General features: G+C 35.5%; 1 protein-coding gene across 1 annotated transcript; it reads left to right on the top strand.

Moving 5' to 3' along the window:
- The first annotated feature begins 20,676 nt into the window (after window positions 1-20,676).
- LOC111897158 (uncharacterized) lies at window positions 20,677-22,541 on the top strand. Its single transcript, XM_023893118.1, has 2 exons — window positions 20,677-21,075; window positions 21,165-22,541. The coding sequence occupies exons 1-2, from the start codon at window positions 20,677-20,679 to the stop codon at window positions 22,539-22,541; spliced, it is 1,776 nt and encodes a 591-aa protein (XP_023748886.1).
- Window positions 22,542-25,916: the final 3,375 nt, after the last annotated feature.

Below are 25,916 nucleotides of genomic sequence, written 5' to 3'. Positions count from 1 at the left end.
TCAAAATTTTCCGGCCACAACTCCGACAACAACACAACCTTAAATTAAAAGCTTAAACTAAGTAAATAAACATCAAAACATAAGAAGAATCGAAAATAGGGAAGAATTTCGACCTTAAATGGGTAAAAATTCCGGAATTGAAGTATGATCGTCTCCTCTTGGTCGTCGATAATGGAAGTCTAGGTCGCCGGTATTGGTGGCAATGGAGGTTTGCACGGTGGTGGTTTGTGCAATGGAGGTTTGGACGGCGGCGACAGTGGTGTAAGAAAGACTGGCGATGGAGAGAACGAGAGAAAAAGGCAGACATAATACACAGGAAAGAGCGAACTGGAGGGGTTATCTACGCGGACCTTTAGCGGCGACGCATTGGTATTAGCGGCGACGAATGGGTATTAGCGGCGACAAGCCTGGAGGGAAAAGTGAACGCTTTTTTTCACGTCGTTACAACCATCCGATTGAATACAGATCGAACGGATAGGGATCATTTGACACGGATCGCTACTGTTGAGTATTAGTGGTGACAGCTTTAGCGGCAACATGTAACGCGTCATTTACATGTCGCCGCTGATGCCGGGTGTCGCAGCTAAAGTCGTCGCCGCTAATACCCACATTTCTTGTAGTGTGAATTTTTTAAACAACAAACTCTTTTATTATCTAAATTAGGTGAATAGACAATGGTTTTTGTGAAATTATTCCTTAAAATATGTTTTAAGGAACTGATTTAATCACAAAAATTCAGAATAATAACAATAAGAATCACTACAAGAAAATTTTGATTTAGCTACGGAAAAATTCCGTAGCAAAAAACTGAAATTCCGTAGCTAAACGTGAATAACTACGAAAGTGGCTACGAAATTTGTCATGAATATTCCGTTGGTATATTTCTTGTAGCAAAAGGTTTTGCTACGGAATTATAGTTCTGTAGCAATTTTGCTACGACTCTTGCTACATCATTTATTATGTAGCAAGTTAGCTACAACACACTTCCATAACAATTCCGTAACAATGGGTTCCGTAGTGAATTCTATAGCTGTTTGTTCTATAGTAAATTTGATAACTGTTTGTTCCATAGCAAATTCCGTAGCTATTAGTTATGTAGCAAATTCCGTAGCTTTTGTTCCGTAACAAATTATGTAGCTAATAGTTCCGTAACAAATTCCGTAGTGGTTTGTTTCATAGCAAATTCCGTAACTAATTATTTCATAGCAAATTACGTAGCTACTTGTTCCTTAGCAAATTTTGTAGCTACTTGTTCCATAACAAATTACGTAGTTGTTTCTTCTGTAGAAAATTTTGTAGTTACAAGTAGCGTAGAAAATTCCGTAACTAATTGTTCCATAGCAAATTCTGTAGGTATTTGTGTTGGATTAGTGTGTAAGCCCGTAACTATATTTCATAAGCAATTGACCCGATTGTGCATGGTCCTTTTGGGTTGCCTTCACCAGAGCAACATGATAGGATGATTTATGAATAAAGAGGTTATTATAATTTATTAATATATTATATGATTAATATATTAAAGGAGAAATCATATAGTTTAATTAATATTAGTCAAGAATTAATTAAGAATTAATTTTGTGGCTAAAAGAGATTAATTAAATAAAGCAGGCTAGAACTGTTAATTGTATGATAGTTGGTTTTGGGCTATGGATCCTTAGGGATCATGGGGTGGACGAAAATAAGGTGAATGGGCTCCTTGAAATCGTCCAAGCCCTAATCTAGAAGGATCCTTGGACTGCTTAAGTCCTAAGTAATCTAATTAGGGTTTCAGGTTGTAACCCTAGCAGCTCATGTATTTAAAGGACCCAGGGGCTATAGAAATCGGCCACCAGAAACCCTAAGGAGTTCCTAGAGCCAATTTTGTGCCCTCAACCTCTCTCCATATCATCTTCTTGCTTCTTGGTGTTTGTAAGCCATTAGAGGAGTGACAGTTGTGACTCTAGGCTCCAAGGATAACAAGATTCAAGCTTCCAAGAAAGAGGTAATCATCTGGATTTACTTTGTCTTGTCAATTTCGAATTGTATATCATAGATCTAGGGTTTGCAAGCCATGGATGAAAAGCATGTTCATTAGAGAAAACTAGATCCAAGCAATAGGGTTTGCATGTGCACATAGGAATGTTCTTATGGCTCAAATCCATCAGTGCTATCAGAGACTTGATTGGCTTCTCTTGAATTTGATGCTTTGTGTTTTGATTCTTGCTGAAAATCGACTTTTCTTGCTCTCTGCCTGATGAACTCGGCGAGTCCCATTGTGGGCTCGACGAGTCCATATGGGGACTCGGCAAGTCGGAGCGTCAGACAGAGGGAATTTCGGGATTTCTTGCTGTTTTGCTTGAGGATAATTACCTAAATTGTTTTAGTATAATAAAATCCGAATTTTATTACCTTTTTATCAATATCCTCATCAAAACAAAAGATAATTACCAATTGTTTAAATAATAATTTCCTTATTTGATTATAATTGATTATTTGAATTAATTGTTGAATTAGCTTGCTATAAATATTGACTAGGTCAAATATAGATAATTATGAAATTAATTGTTTAATTTAAATTATTTGTTATTTGATCCTTTGTGTATTGAAAAGTTAAAAACTTGCCCTCAAATTTTGAAATTTAAATTTTGTGATTGAAAGTTTAATTTTGAATAATTTAAATTTCAAACCCTAGAATTTTACAAGTTTAAAATTCAACCCTATACTATTATATTATTACAAGCTTTATATATATATATATATATATATATATATATATATATATATATATATATATATATAATTTAAAATGCTAGTCTTACCGTGTTGGATTAATGTCTAAGTCCATAACTATATTTGGTATGTACTTGACCCAACCCGGCATGGTCCATTTGGGTTGCACTTCACCGACACAATTTATATGGATAGTCTTTTGAGAATAGTATATTTATGATTTATATTAATATATTATAAGTTCTAATATATTAATATGGAATCATATTATTTAATTAGTATTGATCAAGACTTAATTTAGAATTAATTAAGTGATCAAAATGAACTAATTAAATATGGACTCTTATATATATGGAATGGGCCAAGTTCATTTAGGTTGGGCTAAGCTTTCATGGATAGTCTGTGGAGTGTTTAACCCATGGATCATATGAAATGAAAGGTCATGGGTTTAACCCTAGTCTCCATACTATATAAAGATGTCCTTGGTTGGTGAAATTGGCACTAGTGTGGGTATACTAAGAGGGTTAGCCAATTTCACTAGAGAGAACCAAGTATCCATATTCTCTAAAGTCTTCCAAGGTGTTTTGGTGATTTGTGATTCCATTTGAGGCTTCCACACTATTGGGGCATATCGAGATTTAAACATGCCATTGAAAAGTTCAATGAATCTCAAAGGAATCTAGAAGTTTTTAAACACATTTAAAACTTAATTTTTGTTTTGTTTTTCATGGTGGAGAATTAGTGAATCGTCATTCACTTACCTTCAAATTATTTGCATGTTAGATTACGGCATCCCTTTTCTAATGTGTAAACAATGTTGTTGGGTCCTAGCCCTAATTTCTCTTTTTGGGTGTTTAATTAGGGATTCATTTCTAATCAAACTTTGTTCTTTTATATTTCAGATGTCGAACTCAAACAACAATAATGCTTCTAGCTCGTTCTCACTCATGAATTTGTGTGGGAGAGTGATATTCGACGGGTCCAATTTTAATGATTGGATCTGTAACATCCGAATGGTCACTCGTTACGAGGACAAAGAATATGTACTCGATAAGGAGCTGAAGGAGGTAAACATCAACACTGCTACTCCCGAAGAGATCGCTGCCTTTGAGGCCCATGAGCGTGATACTACGAAAGTCCATTGCATCATGCTAGCGACTATGACTGCTGAACTCCAAAAGTCCTATGAGGACTACTATCCCTATGAGATGCATCAAGACTTGGCGGACCGTTACCATCAAAGTGAGAGGCAAGAGAGGTATGAGATCATCAGTTCGATGATCAGTACCAAAATGGGCAGTGGAGAGTCTTTTACCGCTCATCTGCAAAAGATGCAGAGATATGTCGATCGTCTGCTGAAGTTGACTGTTAACTTCGATGAAGAGCTGGCAATTGACGTTATCTTTCACTCCTCTCCTCCCTGCTACAACCAGTTCCAGATGACCTATCACATGAATAAGGAAGAGGTCACCTTGAGCAAGCTCCAAGGACTGTTGACAACTGTTGAGAGCAATCTCAAAGACAAGTCTGTTGCATCAACGGCCACTCCAACCGTTGCTCCTGTTTTGGCCATAGGGCAAGGGAGGGGCAAGAAGAGGAAGGCTCCCTCCAAGATCCACCACAAGGGTAAACCCCAAGATGGTACCTCTTTTAGTTGAACCAAAGTTGGTTCTGCTAAGCCCAACTCAAACCCTAAAGAGGCAGAGTGCCACTACTGCCACAAAATAGGGCATTGGAAAAGAAGTTGCCCGGAATATCTGCAAGCCATCAAGGATGGGAAGATCAAGTTGTCTTTTGCAGGTATTTATACAATTAAATCTAATGATTCATCACATGCTATTTCTTGGGTTCTTGATATAGGATGTGGTTTTCACATATGTTCTGATTTGCAGGGACTAAGAAGAGATAGGGATGTGGAGCGTGGAAGAATAAATCTAATCATGGGGAACAGAAGATCGTCGCCTGTCATCAAGATTGGAGTGTATGCTTTGGCGCTTAGTAATGGATTAGGTTTAGATTTAAATATTTGTTGCATTTCGCCAAATATGGCAAGAAACATCATTTCATTTCCTAGTTTTTTTAGACAAGGATTTAGATATTCGTTTGATAATGAGAAAGGTTCGATTTATGCTTATCCAAATGGTGTTTTATATTTTGAAGCATTGCCTTGTAATGGAATTTATGAAATGGTTATGGTTGTAGATAACCTACGAAATGATGTATTATGTGTGGATTCTTCCAATAGTATGGATAAAGCATGCTTGTGGCATTGTCGTCTTGGACATGTCAACCAGAAACGCATAGCCCAAATCCAAAAGGAGGGAGTGTTGGAGTCATTCGACCTTAGGGATGATGACGTGTGCGAGTTTTGTTTACTTGCAAATATGACCAAGTCACCCTTCACTGGCACTTGTGCTAGGGGTGAGGGTCTATTGGATCTCATGATGGGTTTTAGCCATAAAAACTTTCCTATGTGCACATGCAAACCCCTAATGCTTGGATCTAGGTTTTCTAATTAAACATGCTTTGAATCCAATACTTCTAATGACTAATTAGGTATAATAACTATACAAAATCAGATCTAGAAGTTTACCTTTGAATCTCTTGTTTGATCTTGTTGTCTTGGAGCTCTAGAGTCACAATTGTCACTCCTCTAATGGCTTACAAACACCAACTAGCAAGGAAGATGATTTGAGAGAGAGGTTGGGAAGAAATCGGCTAAGGGTTCTTTTCTTTTGAAGAGATGCCGATTTCACATGCCCTAATGGTCTATTTATACTTGTAGACTCCTAGGGTTTCACCCTTAAACCCTAGTTGGATAATCTTTCCTTAAAGCAATCCAAATCCTTACCTAAGATAAGCCTTGGACGATTTTGAGGCTATCCCAAGCCCTAGAATCCGTCCATCCTCTATCCAATAAGGATTTACAGTCTAAAGTGTAACTATCAAACAATTGACAGTTTATACCCTCTTATTTAATTAATCTCTTTAAGTCACCAAATTAATACTAATTAATCTATGACTTATATTAATCAAATAACAATATTATTATTCCTTATATTATTCTCATAATATATTAATAATATCTATTCTCTCATAATAAATCATCTTATCAAGTTGCTATGATGAAGGCTACCCAAAAGGACCATGCACAATCGGGTCAAATACTTGCCTAATATAGTTGCAGCCTTAGACACTATTCCAACAGTCTCCCACTTGGGTAAGTCTAGTAACTATATGCACAAGTACAATCCGATTTGCAATCGTAGCTCTCAAAGACGCTGTCAAACTCTGATCTAATCTTGTCCTTTAGATAAGGGATCGTATAGTCCTCTGTTAGATATCATGCTGACAATTCTATGGAATGATTAGTCAAGCATTTAGGTTTCTCGATCTCTGATTTATTCGACATAGAACTTAATCGAACACATCAATTCAGTTCTGACCGGGCCCGGCACATAAGTCAAATCAAATCATCGAGCGGCCGAGATATCGCTTCTACTCTCTTAGGATAAAAGTTACAGATAAACTTCGACTTATATGCATTTACTTATTCATTAACCAATTATACACAACAATGCGTTTTATAACACCGAGTTACTGATGCGTTTTCGCATTATTAATGTACAACCAATTAACAAAAAAACAAACCATATATCTAGGTTTTAAAACTATATGATATTATCGTCTTGCGATCACCCTTTTATATCATATTCCATAAGGTGATTCCAGCAAGCGCGGGTTTGTTCCAATGCTCAAAACCAGTTCATAAGCACTCATGAACGTTGCAGCAACCCTTTGCTATGTCTAATACCATTTAGACAATCTATACACCAATTCATGACAATCTTCATTCATATCTACTTCCAACATATGATTGATTGTTGACAATTTGAATAATTCGATTATTCTTAATAAACTCAAGTATTCTGGAAGTCAAAACATGCAAAGTGAAACAATAGTTAAACAATTAACATAAGATAGTAACATTACTCATAAATAAAACTCCTTTATTTAATCATTAAATGTTAATTACATTTATCTATTACACGTTTCTAATACTATCTAATATATGCTAATATCATCCTTCAGCCCAATACTCCTAGCATGCTGCAAGTACTTAACGCTACTCAGTCCCTTCGTAAGTGGATCTGCTAGGTTATCTTCTGATGATATACTCTTCACTACGAGTTGTCCTTCTTCTACACGATGTCTAATAAAATGATATTTTCTATCGATATGTCGTGATCTACCATGATCTCTCGGTTCCTTGGTCAAGGCAACCGCTCCTTCATTATCACAGAAAATCTCCATGGGCTCCTTTATGGCAGGTACAACTCCAAGATCACCGATGAAGTTCTTCAAGCATATTGCCTCCTTCGACGCTTCGCTCGCTGCAATGTACTCTGATTCGCACGTTGAATCTGCCACGGTTTCCTGCTTGGAACTTTTCCAAGTCACTGCTCCTCCATTCAAGGTAAAGACCCAGCCCGACTGCAAACGGTAGTTGTCCCTGTCGGTCTGAAAGCTGGCGTCACTATACCCTCGCACCTTCAAGTCATCACTCCCTTCGAGAACTAAGAACCATTCCTTCGTCCTCCGAAGGTACTTAAGGATATTCTTAACCGCAATCCTATGTGCTCTGCCAGGATTCCCTTGATATCTACTAACCATGCTCAAACCAAAGGCTACATCAGGGCTAGTACACGTCATAGCGTACATGATTGAGCCAACTGCGGAAGCGTATGGTACTCGGCTCATTTATGCTATTTCAGCTTCGGTACTCGGACTTTGAGTCTTACTCAACTTGGCATTACTTTGTATCAGTAATTCTCCCTTCTTCAAGTTTTCCATACTAAAACGTTTTAGTACCTTCTCTAAGTAAGTGTTCTGACTAAGTCCTTTTAGTCTCTTACTTCTTTCTCTCACTATCCTTATTCCCAAAATGTAAGAAGCCTCACCGAGGTCCTTCATAGCGAAGCACTTCCCGAGCCAGGACTTAACTTCCTGCAGAGTCGGGATGTCGTTTCCTATGAGTAATATGTCATCGACATATAGAACGAGGAAGCTTACTATACTCCCATTGGCTTTGACATATACACATGATTCATCTTCGCATCGTACAAATCCAAACTCTTTGACTTTCTCATCGAAGCAAAGATTCCATCTGCGAGATGCTTGCTTAAGTCCATAAATGGACTTCTCAAGCTTACACACTCCATTTGGATGCTTCGGATCCACAAACCCCTCTGGCTGAGCCATGTAAACATCCTCAGCCAAGTTCCCGTTAAGGAAAGCAGTCTTGACATCCATTTGCCAAATCTCATAATCATGAAATGCGGCAATGGCAAGCATCACTTTAATAGATTTTATCTTCGCAACTGGTGAGAAGGTCTCATCATAGTCAACTCCGGGAGTTTGAGTAAAGCCCTTCGCGACCAATCGCTCTTTATATGTGTGTACGTTTCCATCCACGTCAGCCTTCTTCTTGAAGATCCATTTGCACCCAACGGTCTTACGTCCGGGCACATTATCAACCAAATTCCATACTTGGTTATCATACATGGATTGGATCTCGCTACCCATTGCCTCTTTCCATTTTGCAGACTCCGGGCCTGCCATGCTTCCTTATAGCTAATAGGTTCATCAAGGTTTATTAGTGTACCATCACTAATATACGTGTCCCCTTTGGTAGTAATATGAAAACCATAAAACTGGGGTTGAACTCTAACTCTTTCGGAACGTTTAAGAGGTAAGGACTCGTCAATTGGTTCAACCGGAGTTTCCTCCTCGGGTTGAGTGCCAGCGGTAGAGGTTCCTTCATCTATCGACTCTTGAATCTCTTCAAGCTCGATTTGCCTCCCACTGTCTCCTTGGCCTATGAGTTCTCGCTCTCGGAAAACTCCTCTCCTCGCAATGAAGACAACATTGTCCTTCGGTCTATAGAAGAGATATCTAAAGGATTTCTGCGGGTAGCCGATGAACATACATCGCTCACCACGAGGTTCGAGCTTGTCGTGAGTATCTCGTCTTACGAAAGCCTCGCAACCCCAAACCTTGATATGTGCTAACGAGGGAGATTTCCCTTTCCACATATCATGAGGTGTTTTGGCAACCTTCTTAGTAGGGACTCGGTTAAGGATATGGGTGGAAGTCTCTAAGGCATACCCCCAAAAAGAGATAGGTAGTGAAGCACGACTCATCATAGAGCGAACCATATCCAATAAGGTTCGATTACGCCTTTCTGCCACACCATTCAATTGTGGTGTCCTAGGTGGCGTCAATTGTGAAACTATTCCACACTCCTTGAGATAATCGTGGAATTCAAGACTTAGGTACTGTCCTCCTCGATCGGATCGAAGCATCTTGATTTTCCTGCCCAATTGATTCTCCACTTCATTCTTGAACTCTTTCAACTTTTCAAAAGTTTCTAACTTTTGCTTGATTAAGTAGATATACCCATATCTACTATAGTCATCGGTAAAAGCCACGTAGAAGCGGTTCCCATCCTTCGTGGTTGATCTAAACAGTCCACATACATCGGTATGTATTAGGTCCAATAGACCCTCACCCCTTTCGCAAGAACCAACGAAGGGTGACTTAGTCATCTTTCCAAGCAAACAAGACTCGCATGTGTCATCTTCCCTAAGGTCGAATGACTCCAACACTCCATCCTTTTGGAGTTGGGCTATGTGTTTCTTGTTGACATGTCCAAGACGACAATGCCACAAGGATACTTTATCCATACTATTGGAAGAATCTCATACACAACGATGTGTGTGGACCTTTTAGATCCACCACAAGGGATGCGAACCGCTTCTATGTGACTTTCACCGATGACTATAGTAGATATGGGTATATCTATTTAATCAAGCACAAGTCAGAAACCTTTGAAAAGTTCGAAGAGTTTAAACAAGAAGTGGAGAATCAATTGGGCAGGAAAATCAAGATGCTTCGATCTGATCGATGAGGAGAGTACCTAAGTCTTGAATTCCACGACTACCTCAAGGAATGAGGAATAGTTTCGCAATTGACGCCACCTAGGACACCGAAATTGAACGGTGTGGCTGAGAGGTGTAATCGAACCTTGTTGGACATGGTTCGTTCCATGATGAGTCGTGCTTCACTACCTATCTCATTCTGAGGACATGCCTTAGAGACTGCCGCCCATATCCTTAACTTACTCCCTACAAAGAAGGTTGCCAAAACACATCACGAGATGTGGATAGGGAAAGCTCCCTTGTTGGCACATATCAAGGTTTGGTGTTGCAAGGCTTTTGTAAGACGAGATACTCACGACAAGCTTGAACCTCGTAGTGAGAGTTGTATTTTCATCGGCTACTCGCAGAAATCCTTTGGATATCTCTTCTATAGACTGAGAGACAATCTTGTCTTCGTTGCGAGGAGAGGGGTTTTCCAAGAGCAAGAACTCATAAGCCAAGGGGACAGTGGGAGGCAAATCGATCTTGAAGAGATTCAAGAGTCGAGAGATGAAGGAACCTCTAACACTGGCGCTCAACCCGAGGAGGAAACTCCGGTTGAACCGATTGACGAGTCCTTACCTCTTAGACATTCCAAAAGAGTTAGAGTTCAACCTTAGTTATATGGTTTTCATATTACTACACAAGGGGACACGTATATTAGTGATAGTACACTAATAAATTTAGATGAACCTAACAGTTATAAGGAAGCCATGGCAGGCCCGTAGTCTGCAAAATGGAAAGAGGCAATGGACAGCGAGATTCAGTCCATGTACGACAACCAAGTTTGGAATTTGGTTGACCATGTGCCCGGACGTAAGATGGTTGGGTGCAAGTGGATCTTCAAGAAGAAGACCGACATGGATGGAAATATGCAGACATATAAGGCGCGATTGGTTGCGAAGGGTTTTACTCAAACTCCCGGAGTTGACTATGATGAGACCTTCTCACCAGTTGCTAAAATAAACGTTATTAGGGTAATACTTCCCATTGTTGCATTTCATGATTATGAAATATGGCAAATGGATGTCAAAACCGCTTTCCTTAATGAGAATTTGGTTGAGGATGTTTACATGGCTCAGCCAGAGGGTTTTGTCAATGCGAAGCATCCCAATAGGGTGTGCAAGCTTGAGAAGTCCATTTATGGACTTAAGCAAGCGTCTCGCAGATGGAATCTTTGCTTCGATGAGAAAGTCAAAGAGTTTGGGTTTATACGAAGCGAAGATGAATCATGTATATATGTCAAAGACAATGGGAGTATAGTGAGCTTCCTCGTATTGTATGTCGATGACATACTGCTCATAGGAAACGACATCCCGACACTGCAGAAAGTTAAGTCTTGGCCAGGGAAGTGCTTCGCTATGAAGGACCTCGGAGAGGCTTCCTATATTCTGGGAATAAGGATACTGAGAGACTGAAATCAGAGACTAATAGGACTTAGTCGGAATACTTACTTGGAGAAAGTACTAAAACGTTTTAGTATGGAAAACTCAAAGAAGGGAGAATTATCAATCCAAAGTAATGCCAAGCTGAGTAAGACTCATTGCTCGAGTACCGAAGTCGAGATAGCAGAAATGAGTCGAGTACCATACGCTTCCGCAGTTGGCTCGATTATGTATGCTATGACTTGTACTCGCCCTGATGTGGCCTTTGCTTTAAGCATGGTCAGTAGATATCAAGGGAACCCTGGCAGAGCACATTGGACCGCAGTCAAGAACATTCTTAAGTACCTTCGGAGGACCAAGGAATGGTTTCTAGTCCTCGGTGGGAGTGATGACTTAAAGGTGCGAGGGTATAGTGATGCCAACTTTCATACCGACAGGGACAACTACCGTTCGCAGTCGGGTTGGGTCTTTACCCTTAATGGAGGAGCAGTGACTTGGAAAAGTTCCAACCAAGAAATCGTAGCTGATTCAACGTGCGAATCAGAGTACATTGCAGCGAGCGAAGCGTCAAAGGAGGCGATATGGTTGAAGAATTCATTGGAGACCTTGGAGTTGTACCTGCCATAAAGGAGCCTATGGAAATTTTCTGTGATAATGAAGGAGTGGTTGCCTTGACCAAGGAACCGAGGGATCATGGTAGATCTCGACATATCGAAAGAAAATATCACTTTATTCGACATCGGGTAGAATAAGGACTCCTCGTAGTAAAGAGAGTATCGTCAGAGGATAACCCAGCAGGTCCGCTTACAAAGGGACTGACTAGGGTTAAGCACTTGCAGCACGCTAGGATCATTGGGCTAAAGGACGATATTAGTTTAGATTAGATAGTTTAGAAACGTGTAATAGATAAATGTAATTAACATTTGATGATTAAATAAAGGAGTATTATTTATAAGTAAATCTACTGTCTTATGTTAATTGTTTAACTATTCTTTCACTTTGCATGTTTTGACTTCCTGAATAATTTAGTTATTAAGAATAATCGAATTATTTGAACGTTCCACAGTCGTTCATATGTTGGAAGTAGGTATGAATGAAGACTGTCATGAATAGGTGTGTAGATTGTCTAAAAGGTATTACACATAGCAAAGGTTTGCTACAACATTCATGAGTGCTTATAAACAAGTTTTGAGCATTGGAATAAACCCGCGCTTGCTGGAATCATTTCATGGGATTTATCAAGAGTGATCGCAAGACGATAATATCATATGGTCTTAAACCCTAGATATATGGTTTATTGTTTGCTGATTGGTTGTGTATTGATAATGCGAAAACGCATCAGTAACTTGATGTTATAAAACGCATTGTTGTGTATGATTTGATTAGTGAATAGTAAATGCATATAAGTCGAAGTTTATCTGTTCCTTTTATCCTAAGAGGGTAAAAGCGATATCAGGGCCCCTCGATGATTTGATTTAACTTATGTGTTGGGCCCGGTCAGGACTGAATTGATGTGTTCAATTAAGTTCTATGTCAAATAAATCTGAGATCGAGAAAACAAACTGCTAGACAATAAGTATGACTATGTTCCATGTGATTGTCCGCACGATTTCTAAAACAGAGGACTGTACGATCCCTTATCTAAAGGACAGGTTACTGATAAGATCAGATTTTGACAACGTCTTTGAGAGCTACGATTGCTAATCGGAATATACTTACATTATAGTTACTAGACTTATCCAAGTAGGAGACTGTTGGATTAGTGTCTAAGCTCGTAACTATAATTGGTAAGCAATTGACCCGGTTGTGCATGGTCCTTTTGGGTTGCCTTCACCAGAGCAACATGATAGGATGATTTATGAATAAAGAGGTTATTATGATTTATTAATATATTATATGATTAATATATTAAAGGAGAAATCATATAGTTTAATTAATATTAGACAAGAATTAATTAAGAAGTAATTTTGTGGCTAAAATAGATTAATTAAATAAAGGGTACTAGAACTGCCAATTGTATGATAGTTGGTTTTGGGCTGTGGATCCTTATGGATCATGGGGTGGACAAAAATAAGGTGCATGGGCTCCTTGAAATCGTCCAAGCCCTAATCTAGAAGGATCCTTAGACTGCTCAAGGCCTAAGTAATCAAATTAGGGTTTCAGGTTGTAACCCTAGCAGCTCATGTATTTAAAGGACCCAGGGGCTACAGAAATCGGCCACCAGAAACCCTAAGGAGTTCCTAGAGCTGATTTTGTGCCCTCAACCTCTCTCCATATCATCTTCTTGCTTCTTGGTGTTTATAAGCCATTAGAGGAGTGACAATTATGACTCTAAGCTCCAAGGATAACAAGATTCAAGCTTCCAAGAAAGATGTAATCGTCTAGATCTGCTTTGTCTTGTCAATTTTGAATTGTATATCATAGATCTAGGGTTTGCAAGTCTTGGATGAAAAGCATGTTCATTAGAGAAACCTAGATCCAAGCATTAGGGTTTGCATGTGCACATAGGAATGTTCTTATGGCTCAAACCCATCAATTTGTTCCATATCAAATTCCGTAGCTATTATTTCCGTAGCCATTCATCCCACAACAATAGGTACTAGAACAAATATGCATGGTAAAAATATTCAATAAAATCAAATTTTCCAAATATAATTTTCATAAAAATATATAAAAATATAATAAATATAAATTTAGTAGTTACATCAATTTTTATAGATATATTACATCATAAAAAATTCTTCTACAAGGTTACATAACCATCAAAACGGAAATTACAAATAAAGTCACACACAATTCAGATTTGAACCACTACGAACACATAAACAGCCACAAATGGTCAACCAAAATGTAAAACCTGCAAAACCAAATTTACAATCATTTTTGTAATTGTACTTGATAATTTTAACAAATAAATGAAAATGTAAATGCACTTACAACACACAACTTTCTTGGGGGATTTCACATGATACATTCAATGGAAGATCATTGGAGTGTTTTGTCGAGAACACGTGTCACAAAACTTAGGTATCATGGAAGCTAAAGAAAATATAAAAAGAAAAAGAAAACGGTTAAAAGTAAAACAAACAAAAAATAATAATTTTTGTCCCACGAAAGTACATTGCTATTAATCTTACCAATTTTCATCAAAGTCATATGTAATGAAGACACTTTTGACATAGAGTCTTATATTCTTGGTTTTTTGGATTGGCAATGTCATCTTTCACCATAGGAATCACAACTGCACATACAAAATGCATCTGAACTTAACATCTCTCTGTAATTTGTCAAATATTATTTACATATAATATAAAAAATCGATGCTTATATAAAAAATGGACAACAAATTTTGTGAAGTGTGAAGATGCTAAAGATTCTAAGTACTCATCAAATGTCTTCTTGTAGATATAATTATTCTCTTATGTTGTGACTTCCTTAGGGTTCCTAAGATGCAAAATAATACACATATCTACAAAACTTGAATATTATTTAAAAAAAATAAACTTTAAATTCAAAGATTTAAAAATTACCGATATAGGTTGTGTCTTGTTAGTGACATCCCACTCCCAGTACTTCTCAACATTTTTCTTGGTTATTTTTTTTTTTGTTACAAACAAAAAAAATTTAATAGAGCAGAAACCTACAAATTTGGAACCATGGGCTGCCATGTCATCATTTTACCATAACATAAATAATATTTAATAACTATGCCATGTCATTGTTTCAGGTTAAAAGATGTTATATTCTGTTGAAAACTGTAAGTACATTGCTAGTACAGTGAAAACCAAAGATGTGTTATCGTTCTTACCAAACTTTAGTAATAACCTCATTACATGAGCTGTAAAGGGATAACCATCTGCAAAACATAAAGGAAAATGAAAACATTGTTTATAGTTAGTGAACATTTATGAGAACTGAAGAAAAACAAGTTATATAATTAAATAACTTGAATATCACTAACATGGAAACTGAAAGAAAAATCACACATGTTAATCAAATCTAGAAACACAGAGTTTAAGATGTGGCTGGGTTGGGGTTAGAGTTTGGGTTAGGATTAGAAAAATCATACTTTAGAAAGTAGAACATGTAACGATTACCAATAAAATTCCATATCAGAAGACAGGAACCTAATTTCTATCAATTTGAATAAATGTAATAACTTTGTAGCTATTAACATTCAAATCAGTAAGAAGAAAAAAGCTAAGACACGGAAAATTGTGAACTACAAGGTATTTGTGTAAAATTTTGTAATGATAGCTCACAAAAACGTGAATTAGATAAAAGCTGAACACGTTAAAAACTCTATATAAAAGCAACTCCAACTACCTATGCAACACCAATACACAATTTTAGCATGAAAGCCAAATGTGTAATATGTACAGTTTGTGAGCAAAAATCAGACTTTGAATTGTAATTGTATTGAGATTCCTTCAATAATTACGTGTATGTACAGAGGGATAAGTATATATAATACACATGTTACAATCTAAACACATGGACTCACCACAGTTTACAACATCATTCAATTGACAAACATCTCGATATTGAAAATTTGATCAGTACTGTTGTCCAATGCCCCCAAGGTCATAATTAAACTCATTGTTATCCATCAAATGCCATTCCTTCGTTCACTCAATCATTCCGCATCATCAAATTAGGGTTCATGAATTTGTAAATCTCGTTATAAATTAAAGTTTCACCATCGAAGCACACAATCATTTTTGTAGATATAGAGGAAGGGCGAGCAAGCATAAAAATAATATAAGGTGTTTATATATTAAGTTAATGTATGTCATTTTTGTAGATACAGAGGAAGGGCGAGAAGGTAATTTGGCGAGTAGTTTTAGAAACAGGCGATACAAGGCTGAGGGTAAATAAATTTTAATTTAGGGGTAATAATATCCAAAGCCTTAAAATATGGGGATAATATTCTTATTAGAAAATTAGCAAATATATGTCATCAAAATCTAAAAGTTACAGCTAAAATAAATAAAATTTCAAAACAATTAAAAATAATATTTTATTTTTGTCGTTGAGTTTTCAAAGATAATTGTTTATTTTAATATTATTATTTTTTTTCAATAATCTTCTATATTCTGCTACGAAAACATATTTTGTAACTACTTGGCTACGGAATTTTTCGTAGCCAAATACCTATAGAGTTTGACTTCATAGCTATTTTGAAATTCACCTTATCGTAACAAGTTACATAGCAGATTAGCTACAAAATTTTATTCTGTAGCAAATTTCCCTAGCAAAATAGCTACGGATTTCAATTCCATAGCTACCTACCCACTTATTTTTATTTCGTAGCCAAGTATGTAGCAACTAGCTACATACATGGATTCCGTAACAAGTTCCATAGAGAACCGGCTACAACCAAAAAATTTATAGCATTATTTGTAGTAAACTAGCTACGGATTTTAATTCCGTAGCACCTAATAAAGATGTAGCTACGGAATGCAATTCCGTAGCTAATTCCGTGACAAATTAGTTACAACAATTGTTTTGTAGCATATTTCCTAGTAAAATAATTATGAATTTTGATTTTGTAACAAATTTATGTAGCTATTTAAGATTTAGCTACATAATGCAATTTCGTAACAAATTAATTAGCAAAATAGCTACGACAAGTCGTTCCGTAGCATATTCCATAGTAAAATAGCAACGGATTTTGATTCCGAAACAACTTACCGTAGCTATTTAGGATTTTTCTTGTAGTGAATAATAATAATAATATTAATAATAAATGTAAAGAGCAAATATTATAAAATAGGTAGAAGACTAATTTGTCAAAAAGAGAATAAAAAGGAGTTTACTTATTAAAAAGTTTGGCACCACTCCACTATAACCTATTAAAGAGCACCTGTCCACGATAACCAATTTACTCTTAGGAAGACTAATAGATACCTATCTTGTGGAAAAAAGAGATAGTCAATGCGCATCGATAGATAATTGCAACTATCGTAGTACAAAAAAAATTCTAAATGATTCTAATTTCCACGAATAGGGTGTTTGGAATTTAATGTTTAAAGTATTTCTCGATTTATTTCGGTTTGGCATCAAAAGTTTAGATTATTAGGTGTGGACAACATGTTATCACATGTATCACGCCAAAATTGTACACCTCACTATCCTAATCATAATTTGGTGTTATAACACCTAATGTGGAAATGAGCAACATCTAACACTACTACAAAAAAGTATATGGGACCCCCTAGTTAGGACCCGGTTTTATAAAAAACGGGTTATAATAAAGAGAAAATCGGGGCTTTTCATATATGATCCAGTTTAAAATAAGTAGCCGGGTTTTATTCTCCTTACATGACCCATTTCTCAAGTTGATAGGCCCCTGTTTTAACATCCGGGCTTTTTTAGCCCACAAATGAGCACCAACCGGGTTTTATAGGACCACAGAATAACAACTTTGACAAGTTCAACACCCTAACTAATCTCAACAAATTTAATGGAAATCGGTATTCTTCTAATGGTTTCAACAGACTCCAACAATTATATATTGTTTTCACCATTACCTCCTTAGCATTTTTGCACGTTACAGTATCCTCATCAACTGTCACTTCGTTTTCCAAAGGTATGCTGATGACTCTTCTGCTTATGTTATTTTGTTTATCTCATAAGTTTGCATTTCTAAGTTTCCGTTTGTTAAAGAATTTCTAGTTTTTTATGTTACAGGATTACTTCTTTGCAATCTTTTCACGTTACAACTTCACCTTCAGTTTGCATTTCACTTTCCAAAGGTATTGCAATTACTCTTTATTTATGTTATTAGTTGGCATTTATAAGTTGTTGTTTTGTTAAAGTAATTTTCTATTTTTTTAATAAAACAGAATTGCTTGCAAAAATCAATTGAACGATAAATCATATTTCTCTTGCAACGGCAAATCATGGTAAAATTTTTATCACTGTTAAACAATCATTTGTATTATTCAAAATGTTATTTAATACTATAGGTTCATTAGTTTTTACATTACATATATTTTATAAACTTCATTTGACATAATTAGCAAACCACCAAAACATCAATTAATTCTGTACAATAAAAGAAACAAATTTATCTCAAACTACATAAGTTTAAATGTGCAATTTTCTGTCCAGATTACTAAAATTACACCAGCTTTTTAATTATATAAATGAATAAAAACAAAGAAAATACCAAAATAAACGAATCTAACAAAAAAAATTATAGTAAAGTAGTTAATTATTTTAATCAAACAATTTTAGTACTAGGACAATTTTCTAAACTCAAAAGTCTTTTTTTTAAAGAACGAAAAGCAATTTAATAGAAGAAAAGTTTTAAAAAAGCCTAATGGTTAATACTCAAACAGAAAAGAAAAATTAGAAAAACCCAAAACATTAATAAATTAGAAAAAATCCAACGTGTATGGAGCAAGCTACTAGTAGTGATAGCATTAAAGTTAAAGAAAGAATGAGAGCTAGTTGTGATAGCAAGAGAAATGAGTGTGCACTAGGACAACTTCGACCTACATTCAACTAAATATAGCAACGGGTAAAATTAAAATATGAACGAAGAGTTGATTAATGAAAAAAACACTCTAATCACTATTTCACTGTAAAGACTGTTTTTTATTAGGTTGAAATGGCTATTGTAGCAAAACTTTAATAAAGTTCATTGTTGTAATAATAATAAATGAAAGTGTGATGCTATAAACAAGTAAACAGAAATACAATGGTATTTTTTTCAATTAACCCTCCTGTATATTTACCTTAAGATTCTTTGAGCCCTGAGACTGGAAAAAAAAACTTTTATCTGCTTTCAACAATCTCTTTAGCATATTTGATAATAAAAAACGGGAATAATTATAGTTGTAAAGTATACTATATAATTTAAGTTGTACTCTACATGAGTTTAAAAAACGGGTTGTTTTGTCTGAAATCGCCAAAACCATGAATTTAAGTTGTACACTACATTATTTTAGTGCAACTTATATTACCTGATCTTCTCCACTATTCAACCATATGCATTTTTTGAGTATGAACATGTAACTCTTGTTTGTGATTAGCCTTTAGCCTATAACAAGGTTCAGATCAATCTTGTCAAACTCCTTCTGCAACCGATTTTGCAAAGTAATTTTGCAAATCCTGTAGATGGTATTGTCGTCTTTTTCATATATTGGCCATTCTGAAATGGACAATCCAACAATGGCCCTTCCAACAACCATCAGCTTCACAAAGATAACTTTTACTGTTTAGTTTCTGCAAAACAATACATAATTATATAAAATCAGGAAACAAGCCCTAGTTCACACAAAACATTTGTTTGTAATCTCCAACAACCATCCGTCTGATATTCCTTTAGATGTCGCTCCGCTTCCTTTTGAATTTAGATTTCCGAGTTTTGATACTCCCCATTATGTCTTGTTGAAAATTGACAATGCTCTAATCTCCAAAAACCAATTTGTGTCCGTTTAGTCCCCCTTCTTAATGAGTTTCAGAGATTGGAAGTCATGTGAATTTGGTTTTTGGAGGGAATACAAAGTCGTTAGCAGTAACGAAATTTCCATGTGAAAGAGGGAAACTAATTAGAATAATTAATATCTGACTCTTTATTAGTATATAATAAATAAAATAACTTTTAATCTTATTAATTATACTAAATTATCTACATGATATAATGATATGTGATACATGTCACATATTTTGTTCTATCGTTTGGATTGTTATTTTTGTTGAGACTTTTTTTTTTATCAATTGTATTTAAAGTTGTTATTTATAAAATAAGTATTCATTTGCAAACTTTTTATTTTGTTAGGGATATTTTGATGTAACATTAATTAGTTTATATCTCGATATCAATTTAACACACTGATCATCTGCATATGTTTTTAAATGAATTGTGGTTGTAGAGACCAGCAAATAAATACCCTAAACATTGAATATTAAAATAATTTATAATGGTAAGGGATCACATCAACAAGGATCAGTTTAATTTGTAACTTAATAAAAATGTTTTTATAAAAATATTTATAAAAAGACAATAAAAATAAAAATATGGATTTTACTTTCTGTTATAAATCTAATTTTAATCATCACAAATGAAACACAATTTAAACTAGTAAATTTTGATGTAAATCAATACGAAGAGAATGGTTAAGATTGGAATTTGTTTAAACATTTGGTAAATAGATTATTAGAATTCAATGTACAATAGTTGTAGTGAATCTCTAATTTGATTATAGCAATAAAAAAATCTTGAAATTATATATATTTTTCTTAGTTAGTACAATGGTTAGAGAATTTGTAATAACCCATATTTTTTATAAACATTTAATATTTAAAATACTTGGGAGAATCTAGCATCAAAACCCTAAACTCAAATTTTCACCATTAAAGCCTTAAAAAGCTTGAAAATAAAGAAACTAGCCACATCAAGGGTTTAAGATGTTCTTACCTTGCCTCTAGCAAAAGTACCTAAAACCATAAACATAATTGTCAGTACAACGTTTAGTGAGTTTTCCAAAATATCAAATATAACATACACATAAGATAACTTGTATTGGGTCCCTATTTGTGAAAATGACACAGATTCTTTGTGGTTAAAAAACTGTAAGAAAACTGTATACATGGGTCATCGAAGATTTCTTCCAGATAATCACCAATATCGTAAGGAAAAAAAAGTCTTTAATGGTAGAATTGAGAAAAGAAAGGCAAGAAAACCCTTAGGTGGAGAAGTTTTATTTTCCCGACTTGAAAATATAAACATTGTGTTCGGAAAAGTAAAAGGTAAAAGTAGATCTGTTACCAAAAATATTTGGAAGAAAAAGTCTATATTGTGGGATTTACCATACTGGAAGCACTTACAAGTCCGACATTGTCTTGATATCATGCATATAGAGAAAAATGTTTGTGAAAGCTTGTTAGGGTTGTTGTTGAACCTTAAATGGAAGTCTAAGGATGGGGCTAGCGTTCGAAGAGACATGCTAGCAATGGGAATTAGACCCGAGCTTGCTCCAATTGAGAATGTTGGGAAGCGTACGTATTTGCCTCCAGCATGTTATACCATGTCTAAGGATGAAATTTTTTTTTTTGCCAATGCTTGCATAATATGAAGGTCCCATCTAGCTATTCGGCTAACATTAAGAAGTTGGTGTCGATGGATGAATTAAAATTGGTTGGCATGAAATCCCATGATTGTCATGTTTTGCTGACACATATGATTCCCATTGCAATTCGTGGAATACTTCCAGACCGTATTCGACACACGATCACAAAGCTTTGTCTATTTTTTAACATGATTCATTCAAAAGTTATTAACCCTGAGGCGTTCGATTCATGGCAAAGTGATATTATAATGACTTTATGCCAGCTCGAGATGTACTTTCCACCTTCTTTTTTTGATATAATGGTTCATCTGATATCTCATATTGTATATGAAATAAAGGTTTGTGGTCCAGTTTTCCTACGATATATGTATCCATTCGAGAGATATATGAGTGTCTTAAAAGGGTATGTAAGGAACCAACATCGACCAGAAGGTAGTATTGTTGAAGGATATGCTTCAGAGGAGGCGATTGAATTCTGTACAAACTATCTTCAAGGTGTCAAGAATATTGGCATTCCGAGATCTCGACACGCGGGTAGACTTGTAGGGATCGAGACAATTGGATTGAAAAGACTCGTCCCAGACCGTGAGGAATTTCAGCTTGCACATTTTATAGTGTTACAACACATGACAGTCATTGCTCCATACATAAATGAGCACAAAAGAGTGCTACAGAGGATGCACAGAAATAAGGGTGAAAGATGGTTGACTACCGAGCATAACAAAACTTTTGCAAAATGGCTGAAAAATAAAGTGAAAACAAGTTATTATGAAGAAGGTATGGATGAAGTAGTAGTACAATTAGGAAATGGTCTGCAACATCTTGTGGCAACGTACCAAGGCTACGATATTAACGGCTATACATTTTACACCAATCGACAAGATCGGAAAAGTACATTTCAAAACAGTGGTGTGACGTTAATACCCTCTACGATGGAATTTAGCGGGGCTGATCATGATGCAAGGTGCAGGATCGCCAAAGACTCTTACTATGGTGTCATTCAAGAAATTTGGGAATTGAAATATGATTCCATCATTATACCCTTATTCAAGTGCAGATGGGTCGACAACCAACAAGGTGTTAAAGTTGACAACGATGGTTTCACTATTGTCGACCTTTCAACAAATGGCTATGTATCCGAGCCATTCATTTTAGCCAAACAAGCCACCCAAGTATTTTTTGTCGAGGATCCAAAGGATTCGGGATGGCACATCGTCTTGCATGGTAAACGGCGTATACTTGGTGTTGATAATGTCACAGATGAAGAAGATTATGATCATTTTGACGAGCTACCTCCATTTTCCATTGGTATCCCTTCGTCGAATGATAATATTGATGATACCACTTACTTAAGATTTGACCACGACGAAGGATTATGGGAATGATGACACAATATTAAAAGGTACCAACCAAGTTATTTGATTTGAAACAAACAAAATTCGATGAAAATTTTCCATTATGATCAACGTATTAATATAGTTTGTTTTATTGCAGGTCGACCAACTACGAGATAACAGGATTGACAGGATGCGCTGCTTATTGGTTTTGTTTGTAGAAATTTGAAATTAGTTAGGCTTTCCAGTTTTATTGTTTAGGTCCAAAAAACCCTTTTAAATTTGGTTTGTATTGAAATATTTTTATGAAATATGGTTGTTCTTAAGTTCCGAATTAAACCATCTTCAACAACAAAATAAATTCATTATTAACCTCTAAGTGGAATATTCTTAAATTAATTTTTTTAATAAAATCACGATAACAACAGTTATAACTAGAAATTATTGTTATTATATTTCATTATATTAAAATTTTTAAATATAATCATATGACATAAATAATAAATAATAACCCAATATATGTGGCTGTTGAAAAAATAATAATAATAATAATAATAATAATACCCCCAATAAAGGGACGTTTGGAATTGAAGAGTGTAAAAAAAAAAATAATAAAAAAAATCCGTAATTAACAAATCTTATGTTGATTTAGTCAAATTTAATATTAACTTTACGCAAAAGGGTATATAATCACATGGATATTAATAAAAAAAAAGTTTATACCAATCGAAATTAATCTTATACATTAACCATGGGGAATTAAAAAACAAGATTATATTAATTGGAAATTAACCTTATGTAGTTATATGTTACCATTTTCCATCACAGGTTATAATTAACCAAAGTTTTGTTTCCATAATGCAAATTAACCTTAATTATTTATTTTTAAACAAATTAGTTTCTACCCAATCAACCACGTTGTGTAATGGATAAAATTACCGCCATTAATTTTCGATATCCCGCCATTTGACCCCATTATGCGGTTTTGAAGCTCCTGTGAAATTCAAAACCACCAAGTTATACTCACAAACAATGTTAATGCTTAGCTTCATCACCACGATAGCCAATAAACTATTGAGGTATACAATGGATGATCAACCACAATAGCCACCGCCACCGCCACCACAAGAGAGAAAAAAGAGAATAGCCACACAACTAATTGACAGTCAAGAGCCACAAGAAATTGATTTCAATCATTTTGGTCTGCATTATGGGGATAAACAAATTAAGTTCGCCAATGAGTGTGGAGTCCTCACGCGATCGATGATTTCTATCAATTATCAAACATGGAAGAAAGTGCCGCAGGGTGACTTGAGATGCTGTGGTTAACTATTAAAGTATGATATCTAAGACCTATTATATGTGTTTTCATTTAGTCAAAATATGTTATTAACAGTTAAAATCTTTGCTTTGAGATAAACAGAGATGTTGGAATATTCAAAATAACAAACGCAGAGGTGATGTGCTTAAAATTTGTAACACTGCATGGAAATCCTACAAGAAGAGGCTAATACGTGATTTCATGGCCAATGGAAGAGATCCAATTCCAATCTACCCATATCTAGACCCTGATACATGGAAAACCTTCAAAAAAGAGAGATCTTCAAAGGAATTTCAGGTTTGTTGGACTTTAGTTCATCTAGTTCTTTCCATGTTTTAATTGTGTTACCTCTGTTTGTAGATAATAAGTGAGAAAGCGAGAGCAAATGCGAAGCTTCAAAAAAATCCAGCATGGTTAGGTCCACATGGGTATCGGGGTAGACAAGCTCAATGGGAACAAGAGATTGCATCCGGAGGGTTGTCGGAAGAGTTAGCATCAGAATTGTGCAAGATAAAAAGCCAGCGTTCAAAAGATTTTGTCATGGGTAGGCTATCTAAAAATGAGTCCGGATCATATTATGCACCACTCGGCATGCAAGCAACACTGACTAAGCTTGTAAGATAATTTTTCATTTTAAATTTTGTTATCATTTTTATTGTAATAATTGAATTCCAGTACATTAAGAAATCATGGTAAGATAAAAGTAAACTAACCATCAAATATAGAACTCTAGATCAATGGGAATTATCTATCTCTCAACTAACAACTTAAGCATACATCAATGTTTTGTACTGGTAATTCCTAGATATCTTTGTTCCATTCAAATGTTGATGTTGGATTTTATTCTAATAATCGCATTGCCTGTGTTAACACAGGCAGAGGTCGAAAGTCAGATATCCCGAGGAGATTGGGTCCCTGAACCTGGAGAAGATTCGTTGACAGCAGTGTTAGGAAGAGAGCATCCCGGTCGGACTAGGGCAGTTGGTCACACTGTTGGCTTGAGAAAAGCCATGCACGGGATAGATAAAAAGAAGAGGAAAATGCACGCCAAAGAATCTATGGATGAGTTGCGCGCCAAGTTGGACGACGTTACAAAACAAGTGGCAGAGTTAAAGGCAGTGATACATGACTCAGGGAAGCAAGTCACGGACAATGTGAGCCTGAGAGTTCATAATAGTAGTTCTGACTCGATGCCAACCTTGGCTGCTATAACGGTAATTGTGTATACCTCTTTGCAAGAGCTTAAATCTTGATAATGTATTTTAATTTTGAATTAGTTATTTAAAATTTGAGTTATTTATATACAAAACCTGCTTGCAGAACCCCACTCAGTGTAAATTGGTGTTACCATATGGAGCACTGGATCAGGATTGTGCTACTGACTTGGTCTTTCCGTATGGGGATGGGTTAATACACTCACTCCCTTTGCGTGAAAATCACATGAAAGTGTTAATAGACCAAATCAACAAAGACTTTCAGAGTCTTCCTATTCCTGTAGTGACTGATGAAGTCAGTAATCTTCAAAATGCAGTTGGCCAAATAATTCAATGGCCACGAAATGCTATTATTCTGACTCAGGTACATATTTTTTATCCTTGATTTTTTAGTTACTATGTATATGCATAATTTATTTCCAATGTGTTTAATGAAAATGGTTTGTGGATATAGATTCAAGGAAGAAAGCAACAAAATTCGACTCCAAGTTTGCCACAAACCAGTGTAGGGGGTTGTATAAGAAAGAACACACTCACTCCAATGAACAAATCGAAGCCAATTGAATTACTACGTGAGCGATTGAAGAACAACCCACTAATTCATGTTGTAGCTGATGATGGCATTCTAGAAACTGACAAGTTTGAGTTTTGGGTAGCACATGATGAAATTCTTCAATTGTTGAACAAAAGAACACTTGATGTTACCATTCTAACCGTTTGGGAGATGTAAGTACACTTAACTTTATTATTGTTAGTTGCTCCAATCTTTTGTTTCTAGGTTGTTTGTAGATATTATATGCTTGTAACACATTTTGTCTTATTTTTAGGAATCTACATTCCATTGCACGTGTGAAGAACAAATGTTCTTTCCTAAACCCACATAAGATTCTT

Source organism: Lactuca sativa, chromosome 3 (assembly GCF_002870075.4).
Source record: "Lactuca sativa cultivar Salinas chromosome 3, Lsat_Salinas_v11, whole genome shotgun sequence".
Classification (NCBI taxonomy): domain Eukaryota; kingdom Viridiplantae; phylum Streptophyta; class Magnoliopsida; order Asterales; family Asteraceae; genus Lactuca; species Lactuca sativa.
This window is presented reverse-complemented; position numbering and strand designations above follow the sequence as displayed.